The following is a 14,062-nucleotide window of genomic DNA, read 5'->3' on the forward strand; positions in this document are numbered from 1 at the left end:
GGGACTTGAAGGTTTGTGGATTTGGGTTGGCTGGGCCCACCTCAAAGAGATTAGGTTAATGCCACTCCCCAACCCTCCACCTCTAAACGAAGGCCCTTACCTCAGACATGGAGTACCCAGCGATCTCCACCACCGTGGCCGAGATCTTCTCAGGGCTCTGCTCCAGGCTGCCATACTCCCGCACCAGGCAGCGCACATTCACAGGGTGCAGGAACATGTGCTGCCCGTCCTCCGCTGAAGACAAATGGCTCTATCATACAGCATCTTGGCCAGTCCTCAAAGACAGGGCCCTCCTTATAGCTATGCCTGCCTCTCCCTCCCCAAGCCAAGAGGCACAACAGATTCAAGGGCCCAAAATCTAATGCCAACATCTCCTTCTGCCTAGAGAGCCAAGTCATCTCTCTGAAACATCTCTGTAGCAACCCAGCCTTCCTTCTGAAGAACCCTCACCTTGGTAAAAGTAGTAACAAGGAGAGCTGCTCATGTGTGTGAAGCCTGGCTTGGTGATGGGCTCCTGCTGGCTGGACTCAGTACAAATGGTCCCCTCGCCAAGGGTGTCATCTGCTAACTCCGAGTCATCACAGGCCTCTGACAACCCCTCAGGCTCTAGTTCAGACATTGCTTCCTCTTCCTCTACCAGAGGGAGAGCAAGAGGGCGAGAAGGAGAGCCCAAGGAGCAAACTTCGGTGGTTTCTTCATCAAAAGCAGATAGATACTCTAGCACGCCCTGTTGGGACAAATTCTAGGTCAACAGAAAGTACATGTGGCAAAGGTAGGCACAGGAACCAAGCTCTCTGGATGTTTATCTTAGCTGTCACATTTACTGATTTAACACCCCTGAGGAAAGAACTAACAAACACACAGGAAATATAGTCCCTTCTCCCAAGAAAGTTCAGATCTCACAACAGAGCCGACCAGCTCAACAGCAGCATTTGAGGAACGAGAGCAGTTTAGTCTGTAACAGGGACACACTAACCTTCCTAGGTTGAAAAACAGACTCCTTTGCCAAGGGAGCCATCAGCACCAGTTGTTCCAGAGCAGCCACAACACCAGTCACCTCCCCTCTGCTTTCAGCGGATCCTGACAGAGCCTCTTCCCGAGTCTAGACCACCAGAAAGAAGAGCAGAGAAAGCTAAGTTTCCAGAAACACACTTAGTTTGAAAGGCAAGGGCTTACAATAGCTTATTCTCTCAACAGAAGCAAAAGTTAAAAGGCAACAAGACGCAATGGAAAGGGTTTAAGTACTTAAAATACTCAATCTTTAAGGGAAACAGGAAGCAAAAAGCACCTAGTACTGAAGTGGGATGGTATTCTGCTTAGACTCTCTGACAATGACAACACTACCCAAAAGCTTCCTGAACAGAAATCCAAGAACAGAGAACTAGTCTTCTAGTTTTTACAAACTATGCCCAGAGAGAGCCCCAGGGCAGGAGGCAAGGGTTTGGCCAACTCCCAAATCAACCTGGACAGCTCTACTTCTGTGTAGCTTTTCTTCTACCTGAAATGCATTTGAACAAATACTCTGCACTGCAGAAAGAAAATACGAGCTAAACACATAGGACCCTGCCCAAGAACGACTTAGGAATCAGAGATAGAAATTTAAATACCAGCTTCACCTCTTATTAGTTGTGTGTCCTCAACCAAATTACCTAACCCATGATTCCACTTCCTCATCCCTGAAAAGGGAACAGTTATTATCTACCACAGCAGGATATGAAAGTGAGATAAATCTAAGTACAGTATGTTAGCACAGGGCCTGTCACATACCAATCACTCAATAAATGAGGGCTTCCACTGTTCTGATGCAGATCAGTGATTCTCAGAATGTAGTTTGGGGATGAGCAGCATCAGAAGCACCCTGGAACTTGTTATATTGCAAATTATCGAGCCTACTGAGCCCAGACCTGCTTAATCAATCTCTCAGGATGGAGCCCAACAAGCAGTCATTCTGATGCTTGTTAAAGCTTGCAAATCCCTGTTGCAGGACACGGGACACAGGGAATCTGTATTTGGGTAATTCTTGCTGCTCCAAGAGCCTCAGCAGGTATTGATAGGGCCTGCTGGGTAAGCCGTAATACTTTCTCCACAATGTCCCTCAAACAAAACATCTCTAAAAATAAATCCAAGTGTTTTCCTGGAACACAAAAAAACCTATCTTGCCTAACCTAAGAAACTCCAGTGTGACTATTAGTTATAAGATCATCTTAACTTGTTCCTTTCAGTTTCAAAGAGTGCTTTAAAAACTACTAGGTCAGCCCTTCCCTCCCATCACCAAAGCCCAGAGCAAAATTGGCTATTTGAGCCATTCCCTGCTTATTGTCTTAAACGTGGGGTTGAAGTAACCAGTCCCCACCATTTCGCCCCGTTTCCAGTGCATCCTCTCACCTTGAGCTCCTGGATAGCTGCCTCAATAAAGCAGGACTCGGGAGTGTGCTTCTCCTCTGCCAGCTGCTGCTCAAGTGCTACTTTCTCTTCCTGAACGACCCGGCGCAGCACCTGCTCCTTAGAGGCCAGCAGCAACTTGGAGTACTGGCTGTGCTGTTCATCTACGAGAAAGCCAGCAAGATTACAGAAACGCAACAGCCAAAGCTGGCAATGGCGCGGCTCAACAGGAGCTTTCACACACAGCTTTGTTCCTAAGGTGAACATGGACTGATTTAGTATGATTGCCTAGAAAATAATTTAGCAATGACTTTAAGGTTCATAACTCTGACCCCATAATACACAGAATCTATCCTAAGAAAACCAAAGATACAGCCAAAAATTTAGTCAATGTTCATTAATTACAGCATTGTCTGTAATATCAGACAACCTGCAACCAACCATAAGTCCAACAATAAAGAAATGATTAATGACATGATGGTATACTCATTAAAGAGAATTTTGTTGACATTAAAAAAGTTTTCTAAGAAGGGAGCTTTAGTGACATGGAGAAATACCCACATTATATGGGAAAAAAAGCAGATGGCAGACTAGAAAACTTAACCCCAATCTAACAAAAATATACATTTGTATATACAATATTTAACATTTTGGAGTACCTCTTGGTAAAAGGATCATGGATGATTTACTTCCTTTCCTTCTGTTCCCCCATATTTTCTATACTTTTGAAAAAGTTTTAAACAATCTTATCTTTTGAGACCCCTTGAAAGGCCCTATGTATTCCCACCCTATCATCCTAGCAGCCACCCAGAGATAACCATTTACAAATTTGAACATGTATCCTTCAAACCTTTTTCTATTCGTTTATATACCCATGTTCACAGAAATAAAGGCTTTTCCATAAATGATAACTGTGAATTTTGTTCTACAGTTTATTTTTCACTCAATGTGTCTTAAAATCTTTCAAAACGTTAATACAGAGATCTATCTCATGTTTACTTTCTATGTAGTGTTCCAAAGTATGATATCCTCTAATAACTAAGTTCTTTAGGGAACACTTAGGTTATTGCCAATTTCTATTACATTGTAACAGAAAACCCTTACACATGCTCCTTGATACAAATGGTTTCTTTACGATATTTAAGTATAAATGCTGGATCAAAGGCTGTGAATCTGTTAAATACTACCAAATTGCTCCCCTAAAAGGCTATATTGATTTACATTTCCCACAAAAACAAGAGTACTCATTTCCCCAACCGCTGCAGGAACCCAGTGTTACCAATTTTTTTTTTTTATTGCATCAATCTGATGGGCATTTTGATTTGCATAACTCTTGGCAAAGTTAAATCTCTGTAGATACTTAGAGGTTATTCGATATCCTCTTCTGAGAAATGCTCTGTCACATGCTTAGCCCTTTCTTCTACTAGGTTGTTAATTTAATCTACAGAACATCTGTATGTCCTGAATTTTAATCTTTAGTTTTAAATGTGTAAATCTTCCTTTAGTTTATTTATCACCTGTTGACTGAGGAATCTTGTCAGATTTCATTGTTGGTAAATCAAATTTATCATTCTTTCCTTTTATGATATCTATGTTTTCAGCCTGGTTCAAAAATCCACCCATACTTAAGGATTCAAAAAGATATCATCCCATGTTCTCTTTTAAAAGTTTAAAAGTTTCGGACTTTTTACATTTAATTCTCCAATCCATCTGGAATTGATTTTTATGAATGGTATGAGATGAGGATCCAATTTTATTTTTTCCTATATGAAGACCTGATTGTTTCAATACCATTTATTGAGAAATCTCTTTTCCCCAGAGATTGAAATGCCACTTTAATCCAAAGCTCATTTCTGCATGAAATATAGGGAATGAAACCCCTTGCCCTTTCTCCACTGTAAGCACTTGTCACACTCTATACCCTAATTGCTTAGATGCCAGTCTGTCTCTTCTATTAGACTACTGAGGTGCCAAGACTGGCTGACTGTAGAATCCCCAAGACCAGCACAGTGCCAGACACTGTTCAACAAAGTGTTATAATATGAAAAATTAAGATACATAACTGAACCAAACTTGAACCCAAGAGGTAAACCAAACTCTCCCCTAACGTACAGGAATCCTACGACTAATGTGGAAATGCTAGAACTGGCTTGCCCAAAGGCTACATTTATGACACTAGAAAGACATGTTCAGTAGCCTTAAAGGGCGTACCCAGGATTACTTACCCCCAGAATTAATGGAACTCACCTCCTAGATGAATAGGATGGTCTACATTCACCCATTTGGATTTGGGCAAGGCCACCAACACCCCTTTCTCCCTCTTCATCAGCTGCATCGTAATGGTGTCACCAACAACATACTGACGCGACTCTGTGGCAACAACACTGTAACGTGGACATTTAGATGCAGCAAGGCAAGGAGTTAACATGCTGGGGTCTAATCTAGCAAATGTCTCAATCTCACCTCTTGAGATCCTTCTTATGCACAGAACTGTAACAGATAGGACATTTACTCCAGGTCTTCTCACTCAGTGAAAGATAATGCAGGATGCATGCCCAGCAAAAGATGTGTCCACAACGGGTGATCTTGGCTGCAGTAGGTGGATATAGGCATATTGGGCAAGACGGCACTTCATGGCTGCATATGCGCTGAAACAAATCACCGCCACAAGTTACACAACTTTCAGAACTGACCAGGGATTGTCAAAGGTAAAGCCTTTCCTCTCCCATTTCCAACCGTGTATACCTCTATTCAACACATCTTCATAAAATTGTTCACTAATGCAGGTATATGTATGATGGCACCTTAGGTAAATCATTACGGTAACCATAATAATGGCTTAATATAATAAAACAACTACATAACAGGTTTTCAGGATTCTATATTAAAGAAAAAAAATGACAAATCACTCTATGATCTCATTTACAAAAAAAGATTTATATGTACATGTACATACATAAGGGCATAAAAAGGGTCTAGAAGTAACGTACCAGTAATTTCCAACGGAGGGGTCAATTAGACTTTTACTTTTTATGAGTCTCTATTTTTTTTTAAACCAATGCATATAAAACAAGTTTCACAGGCTTTCTATGTCATTCTCAGATGAATTTCATGAATTTTCCCAGTAACAGGAGTCCAGGCTTTAGGGCCCATCATTCGAAATCATATAACCCAGGAGCAGCAAGGGGATACCCAGAGCTCATAACTTCAACAGAAAACAAATACAGCAGTGCCTTGGACAGAAGTGCAGCAGTGTGGCTCATTCACCTGCCACAAGGATGAGGCCTGATTTGATACTGATGACTACAAAGGCTACCAATGAAGCCATGTCCATCTAACGAGCCCACCCTGGGTCAGGATGGTAACCAGAGTCCCTCACATATTCCCCTGCTTCTACTTCCCAGGAGAGAGAAGTCGTAGATAGCACTGCTTTTATACCTTCAGATCAGAGCCCTCCAACTCCCCAATCCTGCAGGCCAGCGCCAATTAGAGAGCACAAAACGAGCTCCAGGGCTGATCCCTTCGGAAAAGTCTACAGTCAGGCCATGTAGAAAAGGGTATCAGCAGTGAACCCAGCCAAGAGCGGCTTTGTCATCACAGTCCCTTTCTTTAGTTCTCTCTCCCACTAACTGCTTATAAGCTTAACTAAGCTACTCACCACTTGTTCCACAAAGTCCCAGTTGACTAAGGTATCGGGATCAGCAAAATGAGCTGTGTAGTCTTGGTCTTCAGACACCACAAACTGGCAGCTGGAAATAGGGAGGAAGACAGGGAAAAGGCAGACTGTCAGAATCGACCAACAAGTCCTCAGTGGAAATTCATCATCTCTTCACTTAGAAATCAAATGCAGGCCATTAGCAGCCATGGTTTGTATAACAGTGAACTAGGACATCAGCCTCAGTTCTGAGCCCTGGCTCTGGAGGGAATCCAAGACTCAGTGGGTAGGAGTCTAAATCCATGAACTCTGTTTCTTCTGTTTCCAAATCCAGCCAAGCTGCCTGCAGGCCCCCCCGAACTAAAAGTAACCCAGACTTTGGTTCCATCAACCAGCAGATTTACTCCTACACTCCCAGAAACCCCAGAAAACAGCTAGTCCTCAAGGCAGTAGTAAGGACTGTTCTCAAATATGAAGGACTAAGTGCTTACTTCAGTCTAGACCCACAGTCAAATCTTACATTGTAACTAATGCCACACAAAAGCAAACAAAAGGGAACCAGTATTTGAGCAAATGCATGCCAAGCACTCCAACTTGTCATTCAATTCTCCCTTATTTCTCCTTTACAGAGGAGAAGCTGAATCTCAAAGTGGTTAGGGAAATTACTCAAGGTCAAAGGCCAAAACAAGATTCAATTCTAGGTCCAATTCCAAAGCCAACACTTTTACTGCCTCATCATGATACTAAAGCTTTATTTAATTTTAGCATTAATTTATTTACTTAAGCATTATATATATATTTTTTTTTTGGTGAGGAAGATTAGCTCTGAGCTTCTATCTGTTGCCAATCTTCCTCTTTTTGCTTGAGGAAGACTGTCACTGAGCTAACATCCATGCCAATTTTCCTCTATTTTGCATGTGGGACACCACCACGGCATGGCTTGATGAGTGGTGTGTAGGTCCGTGCCCAGGATCCAAACCCGAGACCACTGAAGTGAAGCACACAAACTTGACCACTACACCACTAGGCTGGCCCATGCATTCTATTCTTTTAAGTACTGAGAATATCCACTTGGCAAGTAGGTTTTCAACACTTGCAAAAAAAAAAGAAGAGAAAAAAAGGAAAAAGAACCAGATCACCTCCCTTTCTGCCTCTCTCCCATAGTGTTTGTTTAAAGGAAGCCTCTTCTCAGCACAACTGCGCACAGCTCAATTTCACTTTCCTCCTAACAGGAGCCATACTCACTTGGCCTGCAAAAAGAGTTCCTTGTTAAAAGGCTTATGGCCCCACTTGTTCCTTTTTCCCCAGCTGCCATGTCCAGTGCCTTCAAAGTGACCCGCCTGGCCACGGGGTTCAAAAGTGAAATTCAACAAGTGGTTCAGGTTGATCTTCTTAGGACCAGAGAACTGGGCAGGGCTAAACTCTGCCCGTTGAGCCTCTGCTACCTAGGGAGAATGAGAATGAATCAGAGCATTTTAGATTAGGAAGACACTGATTTATAGCAGAATCCAGCACAACGCCTCCTTCTAAATGGCTTAAAATATTAACTAAATAAAACACAGGCTTAAAGTAAACAATCTTTCTAGGAAGGGGTCATGCAAAAGTCTACTCCAGATCTTGATGGGAGTGGGAGGGGAAAAAGAGCCTTTAACATACGATTACTTAAACTGTTTAGTCTGCCCTACTAAGTGGCAAATAAGCATTAAATGACAAAAGCCAGTATGAACTCCTCTACCTATCTTGAAGCACAAAGACTTACTGACTGGGTTGATCTTCTGACAGCCCCACAGGACTCCTACACCTTCACTCATTAGCTACTTGTTCTCTGGTTTGTTTCTGGCAAAGTGAGTCTGTGGAACTACACTCTGGAGGCAACTGCTAACTGCTATAGCCTTCAGGATCCTGCCAGAGACCTCCTTTCTAAGATACACACCACTATTCATTGTTAATTAAAACTGACAGAATTAGAACATGTAGGCAGACTAGCTCTGCGTCCAGAAATAAACCCAATCAGTAGATTCAGAAACAGTTTAGAAAGTACCAAGAAATCACATACGAGAAATACCACTGCCCACAAGATGGAACAACTCATGTAGGGGCTTTTTCAGCCCTCTTAACATTCCCAGATTGAAAGGATACAGACACCTGCTATAAGTCACTCCGTGTATTTTCTAATCCCACTTTCCATTTAACGTCATAAACACTTTGCCATGTCATAAATGTTAGTATACGCTCATTTTAAATAGCTGTATACCATTACTTTATATGGGTATACTATAATGCCCTAGCTTAGGACACAGACTGTCCACAGCTTTTCCACTGTTACAAAATAATGCTGTGATAAACACACTTTTGGACAGATCTCTGTGCACAATTATTTGGGCACCTACAATTTTTTTTTTGAGTGTATAGTAAGAATTATTATCAAAGGAAATGCAAATTTAAGGCTTTTGCTGCTAAGTCAAATTTAGAGTTTACTAAGCAGCACTTGCACATTATGTGGTAAAGAATCTAAAGAGCACAAAAAGGGATATGGTGAAAGATACCCTCTATTCCAGAGGCAACCAATGTACCCTCTGACATATTCTATGCACAGAGAATTATAGTATATGACCTTTACAATTAAATACAAAGAGTGGCATATGATACAGTTAAACAATTTCCTTTTATCTTAACAACAGACCTTGGGAGACAACACCCCCCGACTGTTTATGTAACTTACCCACAGGAAGCCCAAAACTTCCAGGTCATCCCTTCTCTCATCCCCTCAACTCTCATCTCCATATGGCTCTGCAATCCCTAGTCTTCCACCTCCAATGCCCCAAACTTAGATAAGAGCTTGTGCGCACTCAACAAAATGCCCTATATTCTCAACCTTCTATCTTCACCTCGTTATCCTAGCTGGCCCACTGTCACTCTCCAATACTGCTCGTCATAATTCCTGATTCTTCTTTCGACACACTGACCTCTCAGTTCCTTGACCTCCTCTCCTCCAGTCAGCCTGCCCTCCAGCCTACCTCAGCCACCCATTCCCAGGGGCATACTGTCCAGAGCTGTGCTGTCCCATACAGCAGCCACTACTAGCCAGATGTGGCTACTGAGCACTTGAAATGTGGACAATGCTACGTCAAAAATGTTAAGTTATACTAGGTTAAATATATTCAAATAATGTGACCAGTTTATTTATTTATTTTTTTTAAGATTTTATTTTTATTTTTCCTTTTCCTCCCAAAGCCCCCTGGTACACAGTCATGTATTTTTAGTTGTGGGACCTTCCACTTGTGGCGTGTGGGACGCCACCTCAGCATGGCTTGATGAGTGGTGCCACGACCATGCCCAAGATTCAAACTGGCAAAACCCTGGGCTGCCGAAGTAGAGTGCACAAACTTAACCACTCGGCATGGGGCTGGCCCTGACCAGTTTACTTTTTTAACGGGGCAACTAGAAAATTTAAAATTACACATGCAGGGCTGGCCAGGTGGGGTAGTGGTTAAGTTCACATGCTCTACTTTGGCAGGTCAAGGTTCACAGGTTCAGATCCTGGGGTTGGACCTACACACTGCTCATCAAGTCATGCTGTGGCGGCATCCCACGTACAAAAAAGAGGAAGATTAGCAAGACATGTTAGCTCAGGGCCAATTTTCCTCACCAAAAGTAAATTAAATAAATAATTAAATTAAACTAAACTAAAATTACATATGTGGCTTACATTTCTACTGGACAGCACTGCTCTCAAGTCTAGACCATGCTGATAATAGCTGCACCTCTTTCATCATCTTAATTCTGTGTACCCTAGATCCAAAGAGCAACTCACTCCTTTCCTAGCTTGTTCCCTTTAGTCCTGACTCCAACAATTCTTCAGCCTCACTGGGATCTCCAAACCAGTGATCCAACCCCCTAAATTTTCTTTCCTTATTTGACTTAATTCCTATGGTCCATTGCCCCTTTTTCTTTGTCAGCTGTACTCACCCAACAAAACCTTCCCCTGATTAATCCAACTCTCTGCCTATTCCACACCAGCACCAGAGCATTTAAACATGGCTAAAGAACACAACCACACTGACCAGTCTCACTAAAGTAGACCCTTATGCTGCCTGGCAGTCATACTACAATCCTATTATGCTTCGGTACTCCATAATTCCCCTTGTCACCCAGACAATTCCTTCATTCTTCAGGCTTCCAAACCATCTCTCTCAGCTCACCTTATATATTTCACTGAGACAATAAGAACAATCAGAAAAGACTCCTACACTCTCCTAGCAGTATTCTGCCTTCCTCGTTACTTGGATGAAGTGGCAAAGCTCCTATCTAAGCCAACTTCCTCCACTTGTGCACTACATCCCAACTCAAGGACCTTGTTCCAGCAATTCTCCCTTTCCTCTGCATCGTTTTCCCTCTCGCCAGAACAATCCCACTAGCAGAGATCCGCTGTAATTTCTCTAACCTTACAGTCTCTCTTGACCTCACATTCCTGCAAGCTACCGCCTTACCTCTCTGCTCCCCTTTAGAGCAAAACCACCACAAAGTACTGTCTAGACTTGCTGTTTCTTCTTCCCATCCTCCCATTCTCTCTAAATCTATGCCAATGAGGTGTCTGTCCTCACCACTCCACCAAAGCAGTTCAAAGCCAACAAGCTACCTTCACATTTTCAAATCTAATGGTCAACTTTCAGTCCTAATCTTACTCAGCCTATCAGCTGCACAGGACAAAACTGATCACTTTCTCCAAAAGGTTTTCAGTTGTCTTTCTCCCTTTTTGCTGGTTCCTTAGCATCCGGACTTGGTGCTCAGTCCTTGAATCTACTCCCTTTTTGCAACACTTACTCCTTAACGATCTCACTTAGTTCCACAGTGGCAAACACTAACTGCATTCGGACAGCTCTCCAGCCTGGGTCTCCTCCTTGAACTCCAGATTCAGTTAACAGCCTATCTCTACTTAGAAATCTAACAGGCACCTAATGCAAATATAACATTTCCAAAGGTTATTCCAAATGGTAGTGTGTTCTTTGGCTTCATTTTCTACTTCTCAACCCATGGTAGCCTACTTGCTTTACCTCAAATCCCCTCCCCTCCACCCCAAACCCTGTATGCCTCTTGAAATCTTCCCTATTTCAGCAAATGGTACCTGAATTAGGCTCCTGCCAAAAATATTAGTCATTCATTTCTCTGCTCAGACCTCACATCTAATATATTCAAAAATCCTGTTGGCTCTACCTTCAAACAGCCCCCCAAATCTGATCACCTCTCATCACTATGGCTGTTCCAAAGCTTCCATCACTCTCACCAGGAACATCTTAATAGCCTCCTAACTAGTCTCCCTCCCTCTAAGACTCCAAGTCAGATTACCTTACTTCTCTTCTTAAACCCCTCAGTAGCTTCCCATCTCTCTGAACAAAAGCCAACGTTCTTCAAAGCCCCACATGATCTGACCCCTCTTACCATTCTTCGGCTTCATTTCTACTTCTCCTCCACCCATGGGAGCCTACCTGCTTTACCTCAGACACACCAAAAACATTACCACTTCTGCTCCCTTGCACTTGTTACTCCTTCTGGCTAGGACACTTTTTGTCAAAACCGTATGGTGTGCTCCCTTGTTTCATTCAGAACTCTACTTAAAATTCATCCTCGGAGCAGCTTTCCTTAGCCACCTTCTAAATCTGCACTCCCTGTTACTCTCTACCCCTTTACCTCTCTGTCTTACTTTTTTTAATTCAATAAGCGCTTACTATCAGATTAAATAACAGTTTGTTTACTGTGTCCCCAAACTAGAACATAAGCTCCTGAAGAACAATGTTCCACTCAATGCTGTATCCCAAACTCCTATGGTACCTGGTGCACAGTAGGTGAGGAGTAAATTTCTGGTGAATGAATGAATTCTTCCATGAGTGCATTCAATAAATCTGTCTTATTCTATAATGGTTACATAGTATGGAACATTAAAACAGCAGGATAATTTATTTAACTAGTCCTTTGTTGATGGCATTCAGGTCGTTTCCTAAATTTTGCACCTACAAACAATGCTGCAGTAGACTCCTTTGTACAAGTCTTTATGCACTTGCAGAAGATATCTAAGACTACTAAAATCAGAGTGCCTATGACTAAGGATATAGTATTTTACATTTTGCTAGATACTACAGAGCAAACGTGATTAATTAATTAATGTCATCTTATTACCTAAATATTCCAAAGGGTACCTATAATTCAAGAATGATAATAAAACCACTCTGCAAATTAAGGTACCCCAAATTTACTGTAATTTCTCACAATCCATGATTATGATGTCTTCCTCCTCCAAGGAAATTTTCATAACCTTCAAGGGAAGCAAGGAGGCAAAGTTCCAAACCTAGTTAATTCTCAACTACTTGAGACTGCTTTGGTTGTTTACTCTTCCACCTCTTGTTCCCTCCCTCCCCAACTACTGACAGACAGGGGAGGGGCAGAAAGCAGACCTCATGCTTATGTTCTAGAAAGAACATTCTAAACTTCCATACCTCATCTCGTCTTCCACCATTAAAAGAAGAGCTAAAGAGTTTGCTGCTGCCGCCGCCCCTTTGAGGAGGCATCTTGTTAAAAGTTTTGCTTTTCTGTGAATTGGAGCGACGGAACTGGTTGCTGAAATTTTCATTTTTGGGGTAGGAAGGTTCACGTTTGCGATTATAACGCTTGGATCCATTTGAGTTCTTTCCATCTGAAAGCAAGAAATGCAAAAGAATCAGTTAAGAAATGACACATAGTCTTGGCCAATTGCTCTCCACCTCCCAAAAAAATTGTGTTTAAACAAGGGTAATGGGCCCTTCCCTGGCCTCCAAGAAATCTGGGTTTGGGCCAGAGCATTAGTGCTTCGGGCAAGACATCACCTAGTAGGTGGGTTTTGTTTTGATTTTTTTTTAAGCCTAAAGGGTCCTTCTCTCAAGATGAATACAACATAGATCAAACAACATAGATTCTCAGTTCTTAATGTCTCTTTTTTACACAGCTTAACCACTGGTCTTGTAAAAGTCCATTCAGACGAAGTGATACGAAAGGGAACAGCTTATCTATACAGTCATGCTTTGCTTAATAACAGGGATATGTTCTGAGAAACGTGTCATTAGGCAATTTCATCACTGTGCAAATACCATAGAGTATATTACACAAACCTAGCCCAGTGTGGTATAGCCTACCTAGTGCGGTATATCCTAAACCTAGTGTGGTATAGCCTACCATACACCTAGGCTATGTGGTACTCTCTTATGGGACCATCACTGAATATGCAGTCTGTCGTTGACTGACACGTCATTATGTGGCGCACGACTGTATCAGGGAAAAGCATTTTATCTGGAGGCAGGACAGAAGATACTATTCTCCTTAAATTATTCTCCTTAAATTATTACAGCATTAAATTATTACACTGCAACGGCTTGACCCAGGCCCTACCAGATACGTTCAAGAGACATAAAAACAAAAAAACAATATTTATGTATGTTCTCAAGCTCCAACTGAGAAGCTACTAAAAACTGACAAAACAAAAGAAGTTGAGCTCTAAGAGCATATTAGATTAGCATGAGTTATACCCTTTTAAAAAATATTTCTTGCTTTTTTCCTCCAATTATAAGAACATATGTTCAATTTTGAAATCCAGAAGAATAACCTAAGTTTGCCAGGACCTAAAGAATATGAACCTATAAACGGCGTTTAATCTCCTTTTACTCTCTATTTTATACACTTGCCACAGGTCTTCCACAAAATGAGGCATACAAGATTTACTGTCTTCTATCTATTACTCCATGAGCTTTTTCATGCACCCTAGTCTTCAAAAGCATGATTAATGGCTGCACTGTTGCATACCACACGCTTACAGCATAATATAACCAATCCTCTATTGCTGTACATTTAGGTGGCTTCTAATTTTTTGCTGATTTAATATAATAGTACTGGGAGCCTCTTTACCCAGGGGCCTACGTGTATGATTATGCAGAATTCTCAAAGTGGAATTAAATTAGCAGATCAAGTATGATCATTAAAGCCTTTTACACATCCTCAAGT

General features: G+C 41.8%; 1 protein-coding gene across 2 annotated transcripts in view; it reads right to left on the bottom strand.

The window, feature by feature from the left end:
* The window catches only part of RNF10 (ring finger protein 10), a 31,629-nt gene that overhangs the window by 9,501 nt on the left and 8,066 nt on the right, over positions 1-14,062 (bottom strand). The window contains exons 2-10 of one of the 2 annotated variants that reach the window (XM_008507125.2): positions 12,529-12,725; positions 7,283-7,482; positions 6,041-6,131; positions 4,846-5,030; positions 4,630-4,766; positions 2,386-2,546; positions 977-1,102; positions 451-727; positions 101-234 (exon numbers count right to left, since the gene is read on the bottom strand). In XM_008507125.2, coding sequence (XP_008505347.1) covers positions 101-234; positions 451-727; positions 977-1,102; positions 2,386-2,546; positions 4,630-4,766; positions 4,846-5,030; positions 6,041-6,131; positions 7,283-7,482; positions 12,529-12,725 — 1,508 coding nt within the window. The remainder of the gene's footprint in view (positions 1-100; positions 235-450; positions 728-976; positions 1,103-2,385; positions 2,547-4,629; positions 4,767-4,845; positions 5,031-6,040; positions 6,132-7,282; positions 7,483-12,528; positions 12,726-14,062) is intronic. The other variant, XM_008507132.2, reaches the window with a different exon arrangement.

The sequence above is a fragment of the Equus przewalskii genome, chromosome 7, assembly GCF_037783145.1.
Source record: "Equus przewalskii isolate Varuska chromosome 7, EquPr2, whole genome shotgun sequence".
Classification (NCBI taxonomy): domain Eukaryota; kingdom Metazoa; phylum Chordata; class Mammalia; order Perissodactyla; family Equidae; genus Equus; species Equus przewalskii.